We start from the raw sequence: 23,778 nt of genomic DNA, 5'->3' as shown, positions 1-23,778 counted from the left end.
GACAAGTCTCAGTTGCCTCCACTTCTGAGACAGTCAATCCACACACCTTATCACGTGGCTCGCTCTGCATGACACCGTGGAGACTCACAGCATGTGGAGGCTCATGCTACTCTCTGCGATTCATGCACAAATTACCACACGCCCCATTGAGAGTGAGAACCACTAATCGTGACCACAATGAGGTTACCCCATGTGACTCTACCCTCCCTAGCAACCGGGCAAATTTGGTTGCCTAGGAGACCTGGCAGGAGTCACTCAGCACACCCTGGATTCGAACTCACAATTCAAGTGGTGGTGGTCAGCGTCAATACTCGGTGAGCTACTCACGCCCCCAACGCAAGCAGTTTTTAAAGACTTACAGTGCACTTATTACAGGGACAATCCCCCCCGGAGCAACCTGGAGTTAAGTGCCTTGCTCAAGGGCACAATGCTTGTGGCTGTGGGGATTGAACCAGCGACCTTCTGATTACCAGATTACCAGTTATGTGCTTTAGACCACTACACCACACCACTCTACATGTGCATACATGTAAGTGCTGGTTGTTACAACTGTCACACAGATTTTTACACATTAATGTAAAAAATAGAATATTACATGTTGTTATGAGTGCCAACCCCTCTCCATCATGTGGCTAGTATTATTTCTGCATTGTGCATTTATAACAGATTTTACAGAGAGCGGTCTGACAAAAAGTCTTTAACTCAAGCTCATTTCCTGATCTAAATGGTGGGGGGGCAACTTGTCTGAACTGAACATTTCCTAATGTCTGCACTGTATCTGCACGGTTTTATGGTTATACATACAAGCGAGCCTCAGTCTCCCGCGTTCTGTGCGTGACGCAGAAGCAGCAGTGAAGTTTGAATGAGTGACGTTGTTCCGAGGGCAGGTTGAATGTCACTCGTTTGTAAGAAAAATGTTGACAGAGAATGCGTCGGACAGGACATTGTCGATAACATATTAACTCCTGATTAAATAACCCCCCACAATTCACGCGGGTCACATTTTTTAAGTCGGAAAAACCGGAATTCCGGATTAATCCGGAAGAATCACATCCCTGAAATAAATGAATAAACAAAAGACACGTAACAAAAATAAATGTAACAAAACATGAGCACCAAATGTTTCATTTTTAACCCTCTGGAATGTCTTGCCCCATAGACGTCCATTGTACAGTAAGTGTTCTTTGTTTTTACAAACCAGAAAAAAGTCGAAATTATTTCCTGTGCGCCACAGATGCTCTCAGTATAGCTGAAATTAACCCAGAACATTCCTTTAAGATGCATTGCATACTGTATACTGGCAGCATAATTTTGCATAACAATAAAAATGCATGCATAATAAAAATACACCCCTTAATTAGGTCTATATAAAGACAGAATATTAGATTATATTCTATGAAGGACCACCATCCGCTCTCGCATGTCCCGATTAAAGATGAGTTGCCCACGCGTGGTGGAACGGAGCTAAATTTACACAACGAGTGATTAACGAGCTGCTCGGGAAAAACACACGGACGGATGAACCATCACAGTCATTTGACTTCTTGTACACGCATTTGAATGAATAATGAAACAGTATTGCATGTATTACATCAGGTCAGGTGGAGAGTGAGTAAGTGGTCCTTAATTTTGGGGTGGTGACACTTACTGCTATAAAACTGTTCTTTTTTTTCCTGATTCAAGCACATGGTTTGCAGCACTTATGTTATGATGATTCATGGCGTGAAACTCAATAATAACGTTGTTCAGAAAGTATGCTTATCAATGGATACGCAATAAACCAATGCAATTTTATTTTTATTTCATGCACTTTTAATTTCATTTCAACAGAAGTGAGTCATGGGCGTAAGTGTCCTTGTGACATACAGATGTGAGTTACAGTCTATTTGATGCCTTAACGAGATCTCTATATAATGTGTATGCATCTCATTTATACATCTGATTCATTATAAATCGCATTCAGCTGTGGAATCCCGCAGTGTTTCCCTTTGTCGACGCGCGTTATTGTGCACCATGTTTCTTTATTATTAGGCTACTGTCCCACTTTTGTCATTAAACAATTATTGCTGCATATTCAACACCTAAACAGAATTTAACATGCATGTTTATCACATTGCATCTGTTTGCAAACCTCACTTGGTGCATCGTTGTGATTTAAACACTCAAATAAGCTACTTATGTTGCGTTAAGTATCTCCTAATCAGACTTATTAATCAGTCACAGTGTAATTTTAATAAAATTAGGGTAGCCTGCTTATGAGATAATTAAAGTTTCCAGTGATGCATACGTGTCAGTGCAAGACAAGGGCATCTTTAGAAATCAGTGCAATTTGAAATGTGCATTACCTTGTGTTGCGATCTCTCCCCATAGAATCCCCATCCAAAGCACCAAACCAGCGAGGAGGGCATCACTTTGAACTCCCAGCATGCTAAGAGTCCAAAGCGGGGGTCCAGCCCTGAATAATCACAGATATGGTATTAAAGTCCACGGCAGAGCTGTTTGAGTCACAGAGATTTTGAGTTCTCTGTTGGGTCTCTCTCAGCTCTCCTCATCTCTCCTTTGCTGAACTCCGCAGTGTGCTTCTTGTTCACTCACTCACCCCTCCTCTCTCTCTATGCCTTCGTGTGTGTGTGTGTGTGTGTGTGTGTGTGTGTGTGTGTGTGTGTGTGTGTGTGTGTGTGTGTGTGTGTGTGTGTAAAAGTTGCTGATGCTGTGAGGAGGAAATGCTCTAACAGTTTCCTTTTAAGAAAACAATGAATGCTGTTTTTACAGATAGATAGATAGACAGACAGACAGACAGAGAGATAGAGATAGATAGATAGATAGATAGATAGATAGACAGACAGACAGAGAGAGAGATAGATAGATAGATAGATAGATAGATAGATAGATAGATAGATAGATAGATAGATAGATAGATAGATAGATAGATAGATAGATAGATAGATAGATAGATAGATAGATAGAAACATAGATAGATATATTGATAAATATATAGACAGACGGGCGGACAGACAGACAGACAGACAGACAGATAGATAGATAGATAGATAGATAGATAGATAGATAAACAGACAGACAGACAGATACATAGATAGATAGATAAATAGATAGACAGATAGATAGATAGAGAGAGAGAGAGACAGACAGATAGATAGACAGAATGATACATAAACAGACAGACAGATACATAGATAGATAGATAAATAGATAGAGACAGACGGGCGAACAGACGGACGGACGGATGGACGAACAGACAGACAGACAGATAGATAGATAGATAGATAGATAGATAGATAGATAGATAGATAGATAGATAGATAGATAGATAGACAGAGAGAGAGAGATAGATAGATAGATAGATAGATAGATAGATAGATAGATAGATAGATAGATAGATAGATAGATAGACAGAGAGAGAAATAGATAGATAGATAGATAGAATGATACATAAACAGACAGACAGACAGATACATAGATAGATAGATAAATAGACGGACGGACGGACAGACAGACAGACAGACAGACAGACAGACAGACAGATAGATAGATAGATAGATAGATAGATAGATAGAATGATACATAGACAGACAGATAGACAGACAGGACAGACAGACAGATAGACAGATAGATAGATAGATAGATAGATAGATAGATAGATAGATAGATAGATAGATAGATAGATAGATAGATAGAATGATACATAAACAGACAGACAGACAGATACATAGATAGATTGCTTTCCTGAGTGACCACTGGGCAGCACCATGATGATTCTAATTGGCAGTTTTTTGTTTCTGGTCTTGAGAGAAAATGTAAAAAAAATCCTGACCAAAACGAGCGATCCAGATGGAGATCTACAATTATGACAAGTGTCATTTGGACAAAAATTTTATTTCAGGCTCAACTTGTGCTGTTATTGGGTGGCATAACTCAAAGTAGTTAATGAAATCTAACCTTGGACCATCACTTTATAACATCTACACACTCAGATGAGGCACTGTCAAAAAAACAACAAAAAGAACAATAGTGTGATATATAGAGCCACATGTTTTTTGACAATTTTGTACAAATGTAATATTGTAAACACCACATTTTCCACTAAGAATATACGTCGATGCGAGTGAAAACACTGGAGACCGGAAATTGAAAACAGTCGAATCGTGGAACGCTTCCGTGTTCAGGAAAAAGGTTTTTAGACATTATACTTTTCAGGTTAAAAGACTGTCGACTATTAAAAACGTGTCTCGAGACACATATGCTCTGTAATGTGTTTAGCTTTTCGTTGTGCAAGAATGAGTTTGATCTGAATGGCCCCTAAATGCATTTTTGCAATTGTCTGCATACTAGGGTGGCCGTGGCTCAGGTGGTAGCGGGTCAGTTGCTAATAGCAGGGTTGGCGGTTTGACTCCACATGCCAAAGTGTCCTTGGGCATGACACTGAACCCCAAGTTGCTCCCAATGGCAGGCTAGCGCTTTGCATGGCAACTCTGCCATCATTGGTGTGTGAATGGGTGAATGAGTGAATGGGACACAGTGTAAAGTGTAAAGTGCTTTGGTAACCTCTAAGGTTAAAAAAGGCGCTATACAAGTTCAGACTATTTACCATTTTTAGTTGTTTAGGTAAAAAGCTCCTTGTGCAACATCTTTGCCACCTTTTGCATGTGCTAGAGTAGATGGACGTCTTTGGCCATTGCGTTGCATGTTAATAGGGGGTTTTCAGCATCTTGAGTGATGTGATGTTACTACGCTGTGTCAAGTGAAAAACCCCTTTGTTCCATGCTTTTGTAGTTTGTCTTACTGTTTTAAACAGAAGAACGTGATCTTTGTCAACAGCCCCTTTCTCCACGTTGTGTGCCGCCTTTTGAAATATGCATATCATATTAAAAGAACTTAAAATTCAGTGTGCAAAAAATACAAGAAAGAAGACCAGTCGGAATTCAGTATGCAAATCTTACAATGACATTGCTGAAGGTTAGGGTTTGTTTTAGGCCCTTTGGCAAACATTCTAACAAGTCAATGGGAGACTTTTAACTTTAATGTTAAATAAGTATAAATTTCTAAATATTTAGCACACCAAAAGCTAAAATGATCTACAAAACAAGGTTTGAATGTAGTCTGTATTATTAAGTATAGTCCCATGGTTTGTTATTGTAACTAATTGAAGCAAACTGAGATGAAAAAAGAGGCATTTATATATAGTTCTGCATTTCAAACCATGTAAACAAATGCATAAATACATAGCAAAAATATTAATACTAATGCACTGAAAGAGAAACACTTCTGAATGGTGGAAAATATATCCCAAACGATGTGACTAAGGCAGTCTATAAGGCTGATCTATGCTCACGTTACCAAATGTTTTCCCCAAATCAATCTACTACAGCAAAGCCAATATTATATCATGCATGATTTCACCAGTCAAGGGATTTCATAGTCCAGTCACAGAGTCAGCATGTATCCCACGTCTCTCATCTCTGGTTAAAAGGCTCCTAGCCTCCAAAGAAATGAGATAGACCTCAAGTTTGAGATGGCATGACCAAAGCAGACTCTGTTTCAAACAGATATGCCCTACTATGTTTTATTTTTTCTGAGAGAAGAAGTCATCTTGAGAGAACTGTATAAAGGCCTCCAGCCCTCTTTGAGATAGGCTATTTGATGCCTTGATGTGAATTTTCAATCAAGTGGCATGAGAAGACTGTCATTCCAGAGCTTTGTTTTCACATGCTTGTTAGCTGGATCAAACTGCTTTGTGGTAATCTCGGTTAATTACTTCTGAGTGAGTGTTCCAAACAAGAAAAAAATCATGGAATTCACTTTAATTAGATTAATTGGAGGGCCCAACAACAAAGGTAGGAGGATTTTGGAAATGACTATTTACAGATTATTCTGGATGCCTAAACCCTAACATGTACTAATAAAATGGCTGGTTATAAGACTTTGTAAGGTCACAGCTTGGTACTTCAGCCTTGGCACTGCCATTGACCCTTAAAGAGTAATGAGAGGTGACACATGGCAAATTTATGGCTCATTGCCCAGTTCTGAACCGGTTTTGCTATGTTTGCAGTATAAAAGTCTATTAATCAATGTAAGGATGTTGTTGTGTTTATCTTGAAACACAAAATGGATTGGATTTCTTCCATGTCTCCAGTAAACTGCATTTTGGGCCAGAACTGTAATAATCTATCCAACAAGAAACCTTTAGAATTATTGGCAATTTGGCATGCCTTCCATCACATTTTACACCATCTTTAAGATGCTGATACACAATTCACACACTATAGAGGGGTCTAATACCTCCTTTTCCTCTAGAAAATCTTAATTAGATCCTAGGAGGTCTAAGGATTATCTATGAATTCTCTTACAGCCTCAATTGTCCACACTGTCACCATTATCTTGATGTCCATCAGACAGTCGCCCAAATTCCACGCTGAAATGCCACCAAACATGCAAATCCACCATATACTTATAGTTTACTTGGGAAGTGCTGAAGCAGGTATTCTGCAGATAATGCAGAGTGTAAAGGTCCTTGTGGACAGGAAACTCATTTATTTCTTCTTTGTTTTCAGTACCTTCGTAGCCTTTTCAACAATAAAGGGATATTTTACCCAGAAATTAATAGGCTTTCATAATTGACTAACCCCTGTGTTGTTCACTGTGACATTCTTTTTGGTTTAGAATGACATAATGGGGAGTAAATGAGGATAGTATGTTCATTTGTGGGTGAACTACTCCTTTAATCGTAAGGCTCTTTGTGTGTGAGTGTTTCACGGAGGAGAACAGGGCCCACACACATGCAGAGGAATTACTTGAGCCCTCCTACACTCTCTAAATCATTCTATATGCCGTCAGGAGAGGAGATTGTGTGCGCAGAGCTCTCATGTGGTCACACTGTATTCGTTTTATTACAGGGTATTCAGCTCTATTTTTTTGCACATCAAGCTTGGCTTTCACTGGTGTGCAGAGGTGTGCATACAACAATAATTATAAAGTTATATTAAAAATGCAGCTCATAATGCCTTCCAATGTCAATTCGTAATACTTGTATATAGAGGAGACCGAGCCAAGTTGTCGAAATTTTTCTGCAGTGAATATTTCTCAGAGTATAGTTTTATTTTTGAAAATCAAATTCTGTATAGACACATACCTTAAAGCTTTGAATACAAAAAAAAACCCTGTTCAACTTTTCACTATTATTGCCCGAGGGCAATGTCACAATTGAATTTGCATTAAAGGAATATTCTGGGTTTGATTCAGGTTAAAATCAATCAACAGCAATTGTGGCATAATGTAGATCACCACAAAAATGTATTTAGGCTTGTCCTTCGCTTTCTTAAAAAAAAAGACTTCCATTATAAGTGCCTCAATGTAATCTCAATTTTTAATATTCCTTAAATCAGACAATTGTTGGCTTTTCAGCTAAATTTAAACAGGTAAAAATTAAGAAACACATAACAATGCACAAACAGGAAAAAAAATAAAAATAAAAAATAGTGTAATTAATAAATTGTATAAGTTATTGTATTAATAATTTTGACTCAAAACTGTATAATTACTGAGGTATAGGGGGGCCTGGGTAGTTCAGCGAGTATTGACGCTGACTACCACCCCTGTAGTCGTGAGTTTGAATCCAGGGTGTGCTGACTGACTCCAGCCAGATCTCCTAAGCAACCAAATTGGCCTGGTTGCTAAGGAGGGTAGAGTCACATGGGGTAACCTCCTCGTGGTTGCTATAATGTAGTTCTCGCTCACAGTGGGGCACGTGGTGAGTTGTGCGTGGATGCAGCGGAGAATAGCGTGGGCCTACAAACGCGCTACTTCTCCACGGTAACGCACTCAACAAGCCACGTGATATGATGTGCGGATTGACGGTCTCAGACACGGTGGCAACTGAGATTCGTCCTACGCCACCCGGATTTAGGCGAGTCACTGCGCCACCACGAGGATTTACGAAGAGCGCATTGGGAATTGGAAATTCCAAATTGGGGAGAAAAAAAATAGTTACTGAGATATAGGCCAGCCACTGTGACAATTATCCCCTTTGCCCCCCATAGCTATCTATATCTAATATTAATTTACCCATCAGCCCCCTCACCTCATAATATCACAGTCTCTTTGTCCTCCATGCACTCATGCCGTCTTTTACCCCTCCTTCACTATCTTTTCATCCAGAAGCATGTGGGCTTTGATGGCAGTGTGGGGTTGGCGGTGAATCCCAAGGGAACGACAGTCAAACTCCCAGCCCACTGGTTCTCAACTAGGGGGCCTCAGCACAATTATTAAAATTAAAGCAGATTATTAGAATTTTTATAATTACATTTACTGAAAATGCTAAAAATGTACTCCCTTCAACAGCTTGCTTTTTATGAAGAATATACAAAATGATTGATTGTTTTAATCTCTTGATTAAGCTAGTAGTTTTTTTTTAAATAAAAATGTTTATTTAAAAAAAAAAAACAAGCTTTGCCATCATTGCAGTATATTGAATAGCTTACATGAGGGGATTTTATTTTTATTATTTTCTACCACAATGGGGGGGCCTTGAAGTCAAAAAGGTTTAGAACCACTGTCCCAGCCCATGTTCTTGCCGTTCTGTAATCCACAGCGTGAGCAATCTGTAAATAATACATCACACAGATGTCTAGAATATGAGTGTGTGTGTGTGCAGCTATGAGTCTGAGGGAGTTCTTGTTTGAGATATAAACAACCATGAAAAAAATATGTGTAAAAGGAACTGAAATGCAAATTCTGGCAAATTTTTAATGAATAAAATAAATGATGTTAGAAAAAATAAACACAAAGGGCCTTTTCTCATTGGAATAAACTGATTTGACCTACTTTAAGTGGATAATTTTCTTACCCTGATAAACCAATTATTTACTTTCCCTTACAAAAATTGAGAGTTCACTGAAAATAACTGTAATTGTAACTGTATACGCATAAAAAAAATTACATGTGGCAAGTTTGCAGAAAATTTGCAGTGAACACTCAATTTTTGTAAGGGAGTAAATGATGACAGATTTTACATGGTTGGGTGAACTATCCCTTTAAGGCCATGTTTACACTAGAAAAAACTAATTTAACTTTTATTTTGTCACTATGCTTTTCACATCTCATCTGTTCATTAAATGCATTCAAATCCCATATACCTTGATCTTTATTTCTACACTTAAAGTAAATGTTGTACTGCACTAATGTCAGTTATTGTTGTCTATGAACCTCGGGTTTAATGGGTTGAGAGGATACAATGACCTTGGTGTGTGCACATGTTAAAGTTTGTACAAAGAGATGATTTCACCTCTAAAGAACTAAACGACTTAAACAGCAGTTGCGAGTGGGGTGGCCAATGGGGTGGTCAGGCTTCGGGCCACCCCTGGACACCCCCTAGCTCGCCACTGATAGGGAAGGGAACGTTTGTCATTGTTTAAAGCAAGAAACAGGTTACAATTGTCAAGATATACTGGCTTTAAATATATGAAAGGAAACATCTTTTGTATGCATAATTATTAGTGAAGTTCATGCAGGTTGTGTCTAATTAACCTGAGGCTATCTTGCATTAATCGCTGTCACCTGGTACATAATTAACGTCCTCTTAAAACTTTCATAGGAAACAAACTCACATTTCATTTTTCTTTTGCTGTCTTCTGAGCAGCCTAGATAATATTTCTGGTGAGAAAAGTTGATGCACTTTTAAACGCCTTGCATCACATGTGAGTCATTAATGTGACAAAGGTAAACTTCTGTGCATTTCAGTTGTTTTTGTTTGGATCATCCAGTGTGCTTCAACAAAATGAGCAAAACTGAAAAACCTCTTTCAACTCTTTGGGGTAGGATATGGCGTTACTTTGCTAATTTCAATGTAAGATCAGTGTTCAGATTGTGCATGATTTTCAATTGCACCATATTTGCTATTGAATCTGTCCATGGATTTGTTTTAGGTTGTGAACTCCATGAATCGAATAAAGAGGAATCGTTTAAGACTGATGATACCAACCATCAACACCAGCTGGCGCTTCGAACAGTAGGTTAAATATTGTGGTAAATGTGTTCAGGGGCTTTATGCACTTTATTTGGGGAAGGAAGGCCAGTGTCAGCCACCACATTTTGCATTTTAGACTAACATGTTTCCTCCAGAGAGCAGATATATTTCGCAAATATTAACTACACCACTACACTTTACTTGGGGGTGCTGCTTGATTGTCATTGAGCACGAGCTCCTGATCATTCATGGGGCATGTCTTCGTGTCTTGTGACTTGACTGACCATATTTAGATATGAATGTTTTCCCCACAGGTTTTTTTTACATGCAGTAATTATTCAGCATAATAATTGAAGAAACCAATGTGTGGAAGTTTAAAATCCACTTGGCTGAAAATTGATTGGGCACAGTTTGAATGGGCATGATGCCTCCTATTTAAAAAAAAATAAATAAATAAAAAGTGTTTTGTGCGTTTGAAAACATTGACTTTCCCTGAAGATGTGTCTGGGTCACACTGCCAAAGATGAGTTCAATATTGTGGAGTTGGTCACTGGCCAGGGCAACAGCAATGTGAAAGCTGTTCCCATAGCAACACTACACGCGAAATACATGCCAACGGTAAGATATTTATTTTTTTAATTGTTTAATTTTTATTTAAAAGCAATAACTAAATTTAATTAAAAAAATAAAAATTTCAAATACCCCATGAAAGTTTTGGCTTTTCGCCTATGATATGGTAAATGGCTTCGAGGCCATCTGTATGTCTGAGTATATATTTTTAATGGACCTCATTCATTTAGGCTTCATAGAAATTGCCCGTATATGTCCTGCCAATTCTTTCTCAATGGGAAATAAATTAATATAGGAAAGCACTGTTTCAATCAATTTTGTAATTCCTTAAATGCATAAAACATCATGGTGTCTACGGTGTTTAAATTTAATGTGTTGTCTTTGACCTCCAGAAGATTCTACATTCATGAGATTGTTTCTTCAGGTCAATCTGTCTGGTTTGGATCTTCATCCACCTGTGACCTTTCGCCTCAAGCATGGCTCTGGGCCCGTGTATGTGGGAGCTGAACATGTGGCCTGTGAGTGGCAGTTATTTAATTTTGGCTATTTTATTTTTTTTTTTAATGTTTAACTTTGACATGAGTGTGTGTTCTGCTATGACGTCTTTCCCAGTGGAGGAGTATTCTGATGATGAAGAGCTGGATGAAGAAATGGATGAGGAAGTGGAAGAGGAGGAAGACATTGTAGAATCACCAGTAAAGAAAGTCACAAAAAATGGTGCTGGAAAAGTAAGGCCAAGTTTTACAAAGTCTTGGGTCACAAAATGTATCAAATCTAATTTATGTTGACCTTACTATTCCCAATCATCTTTTTGAAGAGAAAGAAACCAGAAAAGGCAGAAGATGAGTAAGTTATTGGGATGTTCCTCAGCTGTGGAACAAGTGTTCTAAAATGATGTATCTAAAATTTTCATGTCTTTCATCCACTCAAACTAATTAATGCTTTCTTAAATTCAGGGAAGTCTCAGATGGTGAAAATCCACCTAAAAAGGTGCTCTTATTTATTTTTCTCTTTAATCCGTTTTCTGATGCTTTGTGTGAATAACGTTTCTTTTTTTTCCTTTTTAGGGTAAAGGAAGGGGACGGAAGGCAAAGGTGTGACCTTTGTATTGTCATCTTTGTAGGTGTGGATTCAGGAGTACTGCGTTCCCAGAAGAGTGCTGTTGGACATTTTGATTTGGGAGCTCAACTTTTTCCCCATGGTCCCAATGTAGCTATACTACTGTATATCAATAAAACTGTTTGGCGAATAAAGCAAACCAGTGTAATGTTCTCTGGACCTGTAACTTCTCCATGCAGAAAGTATGACTGAGTGGACACGTCTGCAACTTGACCAATCTAGAAAGTCTACATTCACTGAATTTTACAACCACGTGGCTTGGAACGTTTTTTTTTTTCCCCAAAGTCCAAATTTGAGAAAATATTTAATTTCCCATGCTTCCTTAAATGTGCAACATAAGGGCATAACACAAACTGTAGCAAACTACCTTTTAAAAGGCTTAACTTGGTAGGTGTGTGTGTGTATACTGCACAGTATTCCATAATCCGTTCCAATCTGAATTTTTATATATAATTTTTTTTTTGCTTCATTAACTAGGAAGTTGGCAAGTCGACCAACTCCATTTTAGACCTTAACATCCTCTGCTTTATAAAGCAAAATTGCAGTTCTGTTTAGATTTCTCTTAAATGTTTTGCTGCCTCTGCTTTGACCGGTCAAAAGCAAATATCAATGATCATACTAGATGTTTTCATTTAAATTTTTTCAAAATATTAGTATTGACCGCTATGAGGAAAAGTGCTTGTTGGTCAATTCTTTTTCCTGATTCACCCCTGGGCATCAGTGTGGCTTAAAGGGCTTGTTTACTGTGAGAATGGTAGGCATTAAATGAGCATGCTCACTTTAACATCTTTATTCATGTGTACAAACACTAACTGCGTTTAAAATAAATCCTTGGTGTATTTGTGCTTTCATTTAATGTGCCTATACAGGTGAAACTCGAAAAATTAGAATATTGTGCAAAAGTTCATTAATTTCAGTAATTCAACTTAAAAGGTGAAACTAATATATTATATAGACTCATTACAAGCAAAGTAAGCTATTTCAAGCCGTTATTTGATATAGTTTTGATGATTATGGCTTACAGCTTATGAAAACCCCAAATTCAGAATCTCAGAAAATTTGAATATTGTGAAAAGGTTCAGTATTGTAGGCTCAAAGTGTCACACTCTAATCAGCTAAACATCTGCAAAGGGTTCCTGAGCCTTTAAATGGTCTCTCAGTCTGGTTCAGTTGAATTCACAATCATGGGGAAGACTGCTGACCTGACAGTTGTGCAGAAAACCATCATTGACACCCTCCACAAGGAGGGAAAGCCTCAAAAGGTAATTGCAAAAGAAGTTGGATGTTCTCAAAGTACTGTATCAAAGCACATTAATAGAAAGTTAAGTGGAAGGGAAAAGTGTGGAAGAAAAAGGTGCACAAGCAGCAGGGATGACTGTAGCCTGGAGAGGATTGTCAGGAAAAGGCCATTCAAATGTGTGGGGGAGCTTCACAAGGAGTGGACTGAGGCTGGAGTTACTGCATCAAGAGCCACCACACACAGATGGGTCCTGGACATGGGCTTCAAATGTCAAACGTCTTACCTGGGCTAAAGAAACAAAGAACTGGTCTGTTGCTCAGTGGTCCAAAGTCCTCTTTTCTGATGAGAGCAAATTTTGCATCTCATTTGGAAACCAAGGTCCCAGAGTCTGGAGGAAGAATGGAGAGGCACACAATCCAAGATGCTTGAAGTCCAGTGTGAAGTTTCCACAGTCTGTGTTGGTTTGGGGAGCCATGTCATCGGCTGGTGTTGGTCCACTGTGCTTTATTAAGTCCAGAGTCAATGCAGCCGTCTACCGGGACATTTTAGAGCACTTCATGCTTCCTTCAGCAGACAAGCTTTATGGAGATGCTGACTTCATTTTCCAGCAGGACTTGGCACCTGCCCACACTGCCAAAAGTACCAAAACCTGGTTCAATGACCATGGTATTACTGTGCTTGATTGGCCAGCAAACTCGCTTGACCTGAACCCCATAGAGAATCTATGGGGCATTGCCAAGAGAAAGATGAGAGACATGAGACCAAACAATGCAGAAGAGCTGAAGGCCGCTATTGAAGCATCTTGGTCTTCCATAACACCTCAGCAGTGCCACAGGCTGATAGCATCCATGCCACGCCGCATTGAGGCAGTAATTAATGCAAAAGGGGCCCAAACCAAGTACTGAGTACATATGCATGATTATACTTTTCAGAGGGCTGACATTTCTGTATTTAAAATCCTTTTTTTTTATTGATTTCATGTAATATTCTAATTTTCTGAGATTCTGAATTTGGGGTTTTCATAAGCTGTAAGCCATAATCATCAAAATTATATCAAATAAAGGCTTGAAATATCTTACTTTGCTTGTAATGAGTCTATATAATATATTAGTTTCACCTTTTAAGTTGAATTACTGAAATTAATAAACTTTTGCACGATATTCTAATTTTTCGAGTTTCACCTGTATGCATTCTCCACAGATGATTTTCCATGCCTTCATATATCCTGTGATTTTGAATACTTAATAAAAATGAAAATATTTCTGTTTGCTTATTTTTCAGAATCCTTTTTTTTTTTTACTGTACTTTTTAAAAGTACTAGTTCATCCAAAATGAATATTCTGTCATTTACAATACTCACAATACTTGGCTATTCCAAAACCTCTATGGCATGTGAAGTCTCAGAATCATATCGGCTACTTTTAAGGTACTTGAATGGTGTTTTTGAGCTTGGTCACTATATGCGTTAATTTTATGATGGAACGGCATGACAATTCTTAAACTTGGTGTTCAACGCCATGATAGTTGCCAAGTTCGGAATGGCAAACCACTATATTACTCTTATTCCTGCAGTATACAGATATCATCTAAATGGTATGTTCGTATGCCATTCCGAATTAAGTTGGTGAGTAAATTGACACATTTTCCATTTTTGGAGGAACTATCTCTTTGAATGTAAGCCAGGTAAGTGTATTTTTAATCTTAACCTCATTGAGTATGCTAATCGACATCTGCTTTTTTTTAGGTACTTTTTCATCACAGAGTTGACATCCTCACTGTCCTCGGATTCCAACCTTTGCCCTTGATGCCCACGTCACTGCGGAGATCCTCCAGAAAGTGAGGAATCAGAGTCAGACTCCCTATGTGCTGATCTGGGTGGGGGCAACTCCCCAAAGTGTACATGGAGGGCTCGTCTCTGGCCCACCATGAGCTACTAGCTGCCAGGCTGTTGGTGGACTGTACCTGTTGGATTGCTAGGAGAATGTCCGAGTTAGCATCCCCTGCATCATCTCCTGCCCTTGTCTTGGTTGCAAAGTGTTGCCGATTCTGGAACACAAGAGGCTATGCCCAAAGTTGAGACTCTCCTCCCTCAGCCACCAAGTAGGCGAATTTGCTGATTGGAGCCAAGAGGGGGCAGGGCTTTCATGCTGGGCTCCTCCTCCCCTTCCTCAGGGATGACAAGTTTGGACAAGTGGTAATGGGAACTTGCAGTGGAGGTCAAGGATGTGAGGGAGTCACAGGAGCTGAAGTGACTCATCTTACCTGTGGTGGACGTGGTTGTGGAAGATGTTGGACCCACCTCAGAGAGGGAATGTAGACCGGAGGCACTAGGTAGGTGGGAATTGTGAGGTTTTAGTATGCCTCACAGTCATACTAATACAGTCAGGGCAGGTTCTCCAGACCACCTTCTGCTTCTAACGACAGTGCCGAGGCTCCACGATGTAGTGTAGAGGACACCCTCGAGAAGTTCAGACAGGGCTGTGGAAGACGACGCTCTGCCAAGATCTACTGAACATTCTTTGACATCTTCGCCCAGGTCCTGACAGCAAGACATGAAATTGGGGATGAAATGTGGACCAAGACAATCAACGAATAGCTTTTGTCACACATAATGTCTCCATATCCTTATCATTCTAAGAGGGTGTTTCAGTAAATACGTAAAGAAGACCTCTCACGTGATCAAATATAGCTATTCAATTACATTTTTCCGGCAGAGTGCTTTTCCACTATCAGGCCGAACAGTTCTGAGCATGGTGAATAAAGATTCAAGTAGCATTTCAACTTGAGAAATGTTCGGTACGGTAAGACTACAAACCGCCAGATGTCTCAGCATGGTTAGCTAACCATCTTCAGTACTGAGAACCAATCTAGTGCCTATGGTGATGTTTCAACGAGAACCATTGGTGGAATAATGTTGCTTCTTGCAAGGCCACCAAACGATGTGTCCAACAGCACACCACAACATTTGACCACGTTTATACAAGCCCAGCCATACTGAATCTAATGTTGAAGGTTGTGACCAATAGGTGGCATTATCTGTTGGCCTTGCAAGGAAGCAGTGAGTTATTGTGGCGCAGTGGCTTAGATTTGTAATTGGAAGTTTTTTGGTTTGAGCCCTGTAAGGAGCAAGTCAATGTGCCCTCAAGCACTGCACTTAACCCCAGGTTATCCTATTGATGGATTATCCTTACAAGTACAAAAAGTTGCTTTGGATAAAAGTGTCTGCCAAAAAATGGAAACAAATTACTACTTGCCTAATATGATCTCACAAGACATTTTAATTAAATAGTATGGGTAAATCACATGAGATATCTTGTTGCCATGCTACCTGAAACTGTAGGTGCTCATGGTGTCAGTAACAGACTGGCGTCCAGAACTGCTTCCTACATAAGAAATTGTTCAGCCTCCTCGGCCCACTTTTGGCACACCCATCCAGTGATGGATGCCTTCACCAACATCTTCTGTGCTCATACTGGAACCAACACTGGACATGCTGTCACTGAAATTCAAACTCCACGTCACTATGTTGGCCATAGTTTGACCATCATATTATGCCTCTCAGCAGTTGTGCATCATACTCTCATAGCACAAGTGATTAAATCAATATGCCTCTATGAATACTTATATGGCCTACATAAATATGATCATGCACATGGCAGCAGAGGAGATCTCTAGTTCTTTAATGCCACACATTGATTTTCTCATAGCTACACAGCAGGCCATGTGTGCTCACTCAGTGAACTGCAAGTTCATTAGTTTCATAGAGTGCTGTCATGATTAGGGCTCATGGGGGCAATAGGCACTGATCCACAGACAAACAATACAAAATCCACCTATTCCAACTTCCAAAAGCTCTCATTCTAACATACAAGAAGCTACAATGTTGTAGAGTGTTGCAATTATGGACAAACACATGAATGACCCCCTATGCGACTCATTATAGAGATGTTTGCTATTACATTTAATTAGTCTTAAGATTTTCGCCTGGTGGACAATAAAACGTGTGAAAAATCCCATTAACTTACATTTAAAGTGGAACCTGAGCCATATCTAGGGATCAGAATCTCAGAGAGACTTAAGGGTAGGCTCTTTTGACTTGGGGCAGTTAGTAACCACCCAGAACACCCTAGCAACTGCAGAGCAATGCACTTAATTTCTACTTTGATGATTAAATGCTATCCTTGCATAGGTCATCATGTAATCTCTCCTACCCTGCTCTTGTAATTGGTCTCACCACATTTGTACAGAGATTTAAGACCCCGAGCGTTGAGCAACAGCAACACAGTTAATTTTTTTTCTCTTTGGTCTCACAGAAAATTGAAAGCGAGGAGACACGGGTGGTCTCGGCTAATGCACATGCATTATTCAGAAGACAAAGCATATCACAGCTGGTGTACTTTTAAAAGGACTCTCTTGTACAGAAGAAAGCTTCTTGCATTTAACAAAGCAAAGTGCAGTTGGAGTGTGGATAATTTGCTGTTTGTGTCAAACGTGTAGGTGTCTGTTCACGTCCGTCCAGCAGAGCCTCTCGTCAATCTTTATTGAGATGTATTAAAGGAAATGGTGACCTTAAACAAATCCACATAGGCTGAGCAAGCAACATCAACAACCAAACAAAGCACAGGTCTATTCATCAGCATTTGCTTGTCAATGTTTGGTGGATCATTTTTAGGCTACTGAGGGAAAGACGGTTATGTGTTAAACTCCTCCTAAACCATTAAGCCACTGTTTACAAAAGCATGTACCATGCATGTAAACAACAACAAAAAAATAACCAAACTGCATAAAGAAAAGTATTTCTTCAGCCACACCCCAGCAGAAGGTATACAACTAGGGCTAGGCGATACATAACGATTTTGCTGGTGAAATACTATACTGCAACATTGTGAATATTGCAGTGATTTTCTCTGCTTTGATGTTACAACGTAAACAGTTAAACACCTGAGCACATTGGGTACGTCAGTAAGAACACCAGTAAAGGTGTTTACAAGCAATGCAAAATTGGTGTAATGAGTAAAAATCTACATGTACCCATTGATTTTTGCGTTTATGACATTATGATAAAAAACACCTTTTAAAAGGCGTTTACATTACTTTTCATGTTGTTGGCTTTTTAAGCAAGATCGTGCATTCAAATTCACTCAGTGATCATTTTTAACTAGATTTGTATTGCTTTTCACTGCTTACAGTTTATTAAATATTTTACATTTGCTTGGCAAGAATGGCTTGGTTTCAGAGCAAATACAAAAATATCAAGATAGATATTGGATATTGTCAGAAAAATTGCAAGAAATTACTTTTTAGCTATACATCACCCAGCCCTATTTACAACTAGAGGCCTGGTATTGAAGCCCACATTCATCCGATTGTTCATCCTCCAGCACTGAACACAGAGACATGGGAGAGAATGACAGCAAGGTGGGGGTGGGGGTGGGTTCTTACAGATCTTTCTTTCTAGTGAAGGACTCCATGGCCGTCTGCACACTGTGAAGAGGGAGACATAGTCAGATAGACACAGGAGTGGAAATTCAAAGTGGCTGGAAGTACGAGCAAAGCAAGCTTATCAAATTTTAGTGAAGTCTAAGCATTCTCTGATGGCGAAGATCAAAGACTGTGAACTGTTACAGCGGCCTGCATTTTACTATGGGTGTCAAGAGAGGGAGGCATTATTGAAGCGTTTAAAGTAGCAAAGTATTGCCTTGATTTTGCACCACAAGAAAAATCTCTTCACTTTTCAGTGCAATTGAATAAGAACGAAAGCAATTAAAACCACACAAGTAAAACTTCAAACACAAGGGAAGAAAACAGCCTAGTAATCTACTGTATTGGCTTATACCAAATGCAGTTGGGTTGTCTAAACGTATGTACTTTGCTGGTGATGGGGGAAAACATACTTTTAAGCATGTATTAAGCTTTTGTCATTTTTTTTGTCCTAACCAGTCGTGACATTTTGTCGGCTGCTGCTTGGTTTCTACTTCTGTGGGGTTGCCCACAGTGAAAACTCACTATTCTTAAATCCCACTCCACATTTCTATCTAATAGAGTGCAATAGTCTGGTTCCGGAAGTAAAAAATCTAAAAACATTTCCATGTGGGAATTGATTATTAGCCTACTTTGAGCTCCTAGGTTGTTGATCAATGGTATATGCTTTGGTTGAAGTCATCAGTCTGTGTACTTTCAAAAATCAAGTTTATCATAAAAATCAAAATAATTTCTGATGAAGAACTACACTACCCATAAATTCTGAAGAAAAAGATAACCCAATCAGAGAATATTTGGGATACCATTTAATATAAATAGTATGCAAACTGGCATGCAGGCATTGTTCCCCCTTCCTATGCTCCCATGCCGCATGTTTTTAGTGATACCTTTCATTGTTGCCGTCATTGCTTGACTCCACCTCCTCCAGGGCAGCTTGAAGATCAGCGATACGCCAGATCGATGTCTCTAGATCAGCTTGCAGCGTCTGTATAACTGCAATAAGCTCTTCCACTTGCATTTCCTGGACAGAGATAAGGCAAGATAATATCAGATAAACCGTCACAGTTACTCTTAAGCTCGAGGGGGAAAACAAACCGTGTCCCAGGACAAGAGAAATCATTATCCAAGTGTTTAACTTAAAAATGTGCCCAATTAATTACAGTATTTGTTGGGTTCAAAACCTGTATGAATGTATACATGTATAAACACACACATATATATATATATATATATATATATATATATACACACACACACACACACTGTATATATTCGGTCTTATTGTGTATTTCTATATATACTGGCAGCCAAAAGTTTGGAATATACAGATTTTGATCTTATGGAAAGAAATCCATAAGATCATTATGGTGAATAAAAGTACCAATTTCCTTCCAAAACAGCAAAATCTGTACATTATTCCAAACTTTTGGCCGCCAGTGTATACTTACATTGTCTATTAGCTTTTTTATTTTTATTAAATTTGTTTTATTATTATCTCTGTCTTGTTGTATTGTTTGTGCACTGGAAGCTTCTGTCACCAAGAAAAATCGCTTGTATGTGTGAGCATACTTGGCAATAACGCTCATTCTAATTCTGATTCTGATATTATGAATATTAGCTTACAGTGTTAGCTAATATTACAGTGTTAGCGATGTCTGGTGCATACACAAAGAGTGAAGTCTGGGATACATTTCATTTCGATTCTGAGAAACACACACATACTGAGGCTCTCCAGGTTATTGGTTATGAAAGGGAGGAGGCAACAGTGAAGGTGTGGTTGTCATGGAGATGAGAGGAGCGGAAAGGGATTTGTTGTATCAATAACCTTGAGGAGACAAAGGGAATTAATCATTTACAGACAGTGGCGGCGCGTCCAGGAGAGTAGGAGACTGGGGACCAACAAAGACGGGAAAGGGAAAATTAATCGCGTAATCAGTCGCTCCACTGGCTCATCATCTAATTATTCAATAAAAATAAGCACAAGATCAATAATACACTGTTGGAGAAAACAAGCTCAGCAAAGTTAAAGAGAAAGGCTTGATGTTTTCATCTCAAAGTGTTAATGGATGAATCTTATTGAAACATGCCCAGGTCACATTTCACTCCACAAATGTAATAATAAAAACCACTAGAAATTATACTGTGCATAAAGACAACGCAGCCGAGGAATTTTAAAGGATGTCCCATTTAATGATTTCACTGCAATGGCATTTTATAGTGACTCATTTTAAAGGAATATCTCACTTAAAAATGAAAATTCTCTCATGATTTACTCACCCTAAAGCTATCCCAGATGTGTATGACTTTCTTTCTTCTGCAGAACACAAATTAAGATGTTTAGAAGTATATCTCAGACCATAAAATGCAAGTGAATGGTGACCAGCACTTAGAGCTCCAAAAAGCAAATAAAGACAGCATAAAAGTAAATCCAGACAAATCCAGTGGTTTAATCAATGTCTTCTGAATCTGATCAAATCTGTTTTAGGTGAGAACAGACCAGAATAGAACTTGATAAATCTTGACATCAGCAGCAGTCTCCTTGACGATCATGATTTCAAGCTCGATTACACTCCCTAGCACCATCTAGCGCTCTATACATGGGTCAAGAACTAGGAAGTGTTATTAAGCTTGAAATCATGATCCTACTTAAAGACTGCAATGGCTAGATGTACAGTGAAAAAGGAGCTACATTTTGGTCATTTTGGGGTGAACTATCCATTTAAAGCTTAAAAAAAGGACCCAAAAGTGTCATAAAATTCCTCAATGTGAGTAGTTGTTCGGCATACTCCAATTCTGGTGGTATATGATATGTTTTGGTGAGAAAGAAACTGCAAAGTACGTTTTTTTAATGTAAAAATCCATAGCTGTCCTTTCCATGTTAATTAATAAAATGCTTCATGGTTTTCACAGTAAAATTACTTGGGAGTTCTCCCTGAAACCTATTGTATGCCTTCAGAAGACTTGATGCACGAGCTGCAAAAATGACATTAATGACACTTTTTGGTCCTTTTCTAAGCTTTAAAATGTGTCCCTATCAATTGCATTGCATTGAAATAAGCAAATGAGACTCCCACAATTTCTCTTTTGCTCCACAGAAGAAAGTCAGTCATGAGTTTGGAAAGACCTGAGGGTGAGTACATGATCAAAAATGTATTTAACCATTCCTTTAAGCACTCAGAAGAGTGACAACCGTATTTATCTGCATTGTATCCGTGGTCTGTGTTATATAACACAAATTGGACCACCAAAACTGTATTTAATATTTCAGTTCTGCGTAACACATCACCCCCTTTCCCTTTGATTGAAGTTTGAATTGCATAATGTCAGATTTGTTTGATGTATGTGTGTGTGTGTGTGTCAGTCACCAGCTCCACATGTCGCCGGCTGCTCTCCTACTCTCCTGCTCTCTGACACTCAGGTCTTCCATTTTTAGTTTCATATCTGCCAGTCTCTGCCAACAGTATCGGGAGTTCTCTCTCTCTCTGTCTCCAGCTCCTCTCCCAGCCGAACTACACTGTCCCACAGACGCAGAACCAAGACCTACACGCGAATAGAAATTGTGTGGCTGTAACAATCCCTTCTGAATTGGTTTATCGAAGAAGGTCTACATGCTTCTAGAGTCTGGACCGATCTCAAATCTCATGACCTGTCCTCTCGGGAACTCAAGTTTGTTCTCTAAATCACAAATACGAGCTTCCTGCTTGCTCACGATGCTGCGGGCTACCGTAGACGACTTCAGGAACTGCACGCATACGACACTTGTTTGCAGCTGGGAAGACAAGACTCATACTGTGAACTCTGACACTTATGGTGCCTAAAACTCTTGCCTAGGTAGGAAGCTTACTTGAATGACCTCAGTCAAAAAAGCAAGTAAAAATAATACAAAAAATTCTTTACATTGTGTCCAAAACATGTGATGTGTGAGACGTCGTGCTGGGTCGTACCACATGGTCTGAACACTTGTTGGTCCAAAATCTTGCCCCACAATAGAGCACAAGACTGCCCGTCCACTTTTTCAGCTGTCTTGGTTCCGGAAGTATTTTTTACATAAATTTTTTCCATAGGGATTTAATAAAATTCTTAATAAAAGATTTCTAAGCCATTAACCAAAACAACCAGCTTTGAGGTGAACACGCAGCTTTGATTTGAAGCAACAAAAGTACGGTACTAATACTGTGTATTAGTGTATTAGTGTATAAGGCGTAATGTACAGTCAGCCGGTTGTGATCAGAATCATGTGTCATCCTGAAGAGATTTATTTTGCAATAACAACTGGCTGACTGTACATTATCCCGCTTATATCACGGCTAAGAAAATTAGCCTATTTGTAGCTATTGTAGGAAGTATGATCGCAATATCCAGTTGACCGGTCTGATTTGTCTTAACCCCCGGATGTGCGGTTGTTACTTAAAAATATGTAATTGGTCAAGCATGTACTTTCAAATCAAAAACACTTGTAAACAGATGTTGCATTTGTCTGAGGACTCCATCAATATCAATCAATTATCCATTGAAAAAAAAGTAGCTATAGAGCGCAACCGTCTTGGCTCAGAAGTATTCTTCCTATTCATTTTTTCCATAAAGAGAGTTATAAACCATAAACCAAACCAATCACAACATTACAAAGTTTTATTCAAAGCATAATTTGTTTTTTAAATGGGATAAAAAGACAAAAGTACAAGACTATGTACTTAATGTCTTTAATGAAGGAATGAACTACACTCCCATGAAGCATTGTGAGTGACATAATCAAATACAAAATTGAAAATATAAATATGTTGATATTAAGTTGTTGATTAAAAGCATAGAAACAATATATTTTGATTTTATTGCAAAATATTCCGATATATGCAAATATACAAGTAGTTTGATGCTGATAAACATGAAGTCCACATATGTGGAAAATGGGACATTATTCTCTTAAAAGTTGAAAAAGCACATTAGTTATTTTGAATAACTTTCAACATTAACACATCTGTGGGTCATTTCGCTTCTTTTTTATATACATTTTGTTATGTTTTATTTTGTTATCATTGTACAATCCAATTCTATTCATTAACATTAGTACATGCATTCCTAAATATTTAGTGTGCAGTTTCACTTTGAGAATTAATGTATTCATCCAAAATCTCAAAAATGATGCTTTCAGAGGCTTTCAGAGGCTTTATATGGAATTAGGATGAAAATAAAGTGCATTTCAAACTGTTCTGAGAGCAGTGCAAACAGACAGCATGCCAGAGGTTAAGTCATTCACCAAATAGAGAGCAAGGGTGCATCCTATAGCTTTCTATGAATATAAGTGCATTCATTTCTAAAATCCAACTAAAAGTTCAGTTTCAGGCTACAGATGATGTTTGGGACACTCAACATGTTTGGCAGACACTGGACA

General features: G+C 38.7%; 2 protein-coding genes and 1 pseudogene across 3 annotated transcripts in view; 1 reads left to right on the top strand and 2 right to left on the bottom strand.

Annotated features, from left to right (window-relative positions):
• Window positions 1-2,585, bottom strand: part of LOC127636171 (seizure 6-like protein) — a 52,568-nt gene extending 49,983 nt beyond the window's left edge. For both annotated transcript variants that reach the window (XM_052116596.1, XM_052116594.1), the window contains exon 1: window positions 2,346-2,585. In XM_052116596.1, the coding sequence (XP_051972556.1) occupies window positions 2,346-2,427 (82 nt within the window). In that variant the 5' untranslated portion in view covers window positions 2,428-2,585. The remainder of the gene's footprint in view (window positions 1-2,345) is intronic.
• A 7,202-nt stretch (window positions 2,586-9,787) lies between these two features.
• On the top strand, window positions 9,788-11,649 carry npm2b (nucleophosmin/nucleoplasmin, 2b). Its single transcript, XM_052115991.1, has 8 exons — window positions 9,788-9,827; window positions 9,939-10,021; window positions 10,478-10,597; window positions 10,974-11,067; window positions 11,162-11,277; window positions 11,367-11,395; window positions 11,506-11,539; window positions 11,617-11,649. The coding sequence occupies exons 1-8, from the start codon at window positions 9,791-9,793 to the stop codon at window positions 11,647-11,649; spliced, it is 546 nt and encodes a 181-aa protein (XP_051971951.1). The 5' UTR covers window positions 9,788-9,790.
• Window positions 11,650-14,568: 2,919 nt separating this feature from the next.
• The window catches only part of LOC127635769 (unconventional myosin-XVIIIb-like), a 32,823-nt pseudogene continuing 23,613 nt past the window's right edge, over window positions 14,569-23,778 (bottom strand).

The sequence above is a fragment of the Xyrauchen texanus genome, chromosome 43, assembly GCF_025860055.1.
Source record: "Xyrauchen texanus isolate HMW12.3.18 chromosome 43, RBS_HiC_50CHRs, whole genome shotgun sequence".
NCBI classification, from domain to species: Eukaryota; Metazoa; Chordata; class Actinopteri; order Cypriniformes; family Catostomidae; genus Xyrauchen; species Xyrauchen texanus.
The sequence above is the reverse complement of the archived record's forward strand: the minus strand, read 5'-3'. Positions and strand labels throughout refer to the sequence as shown.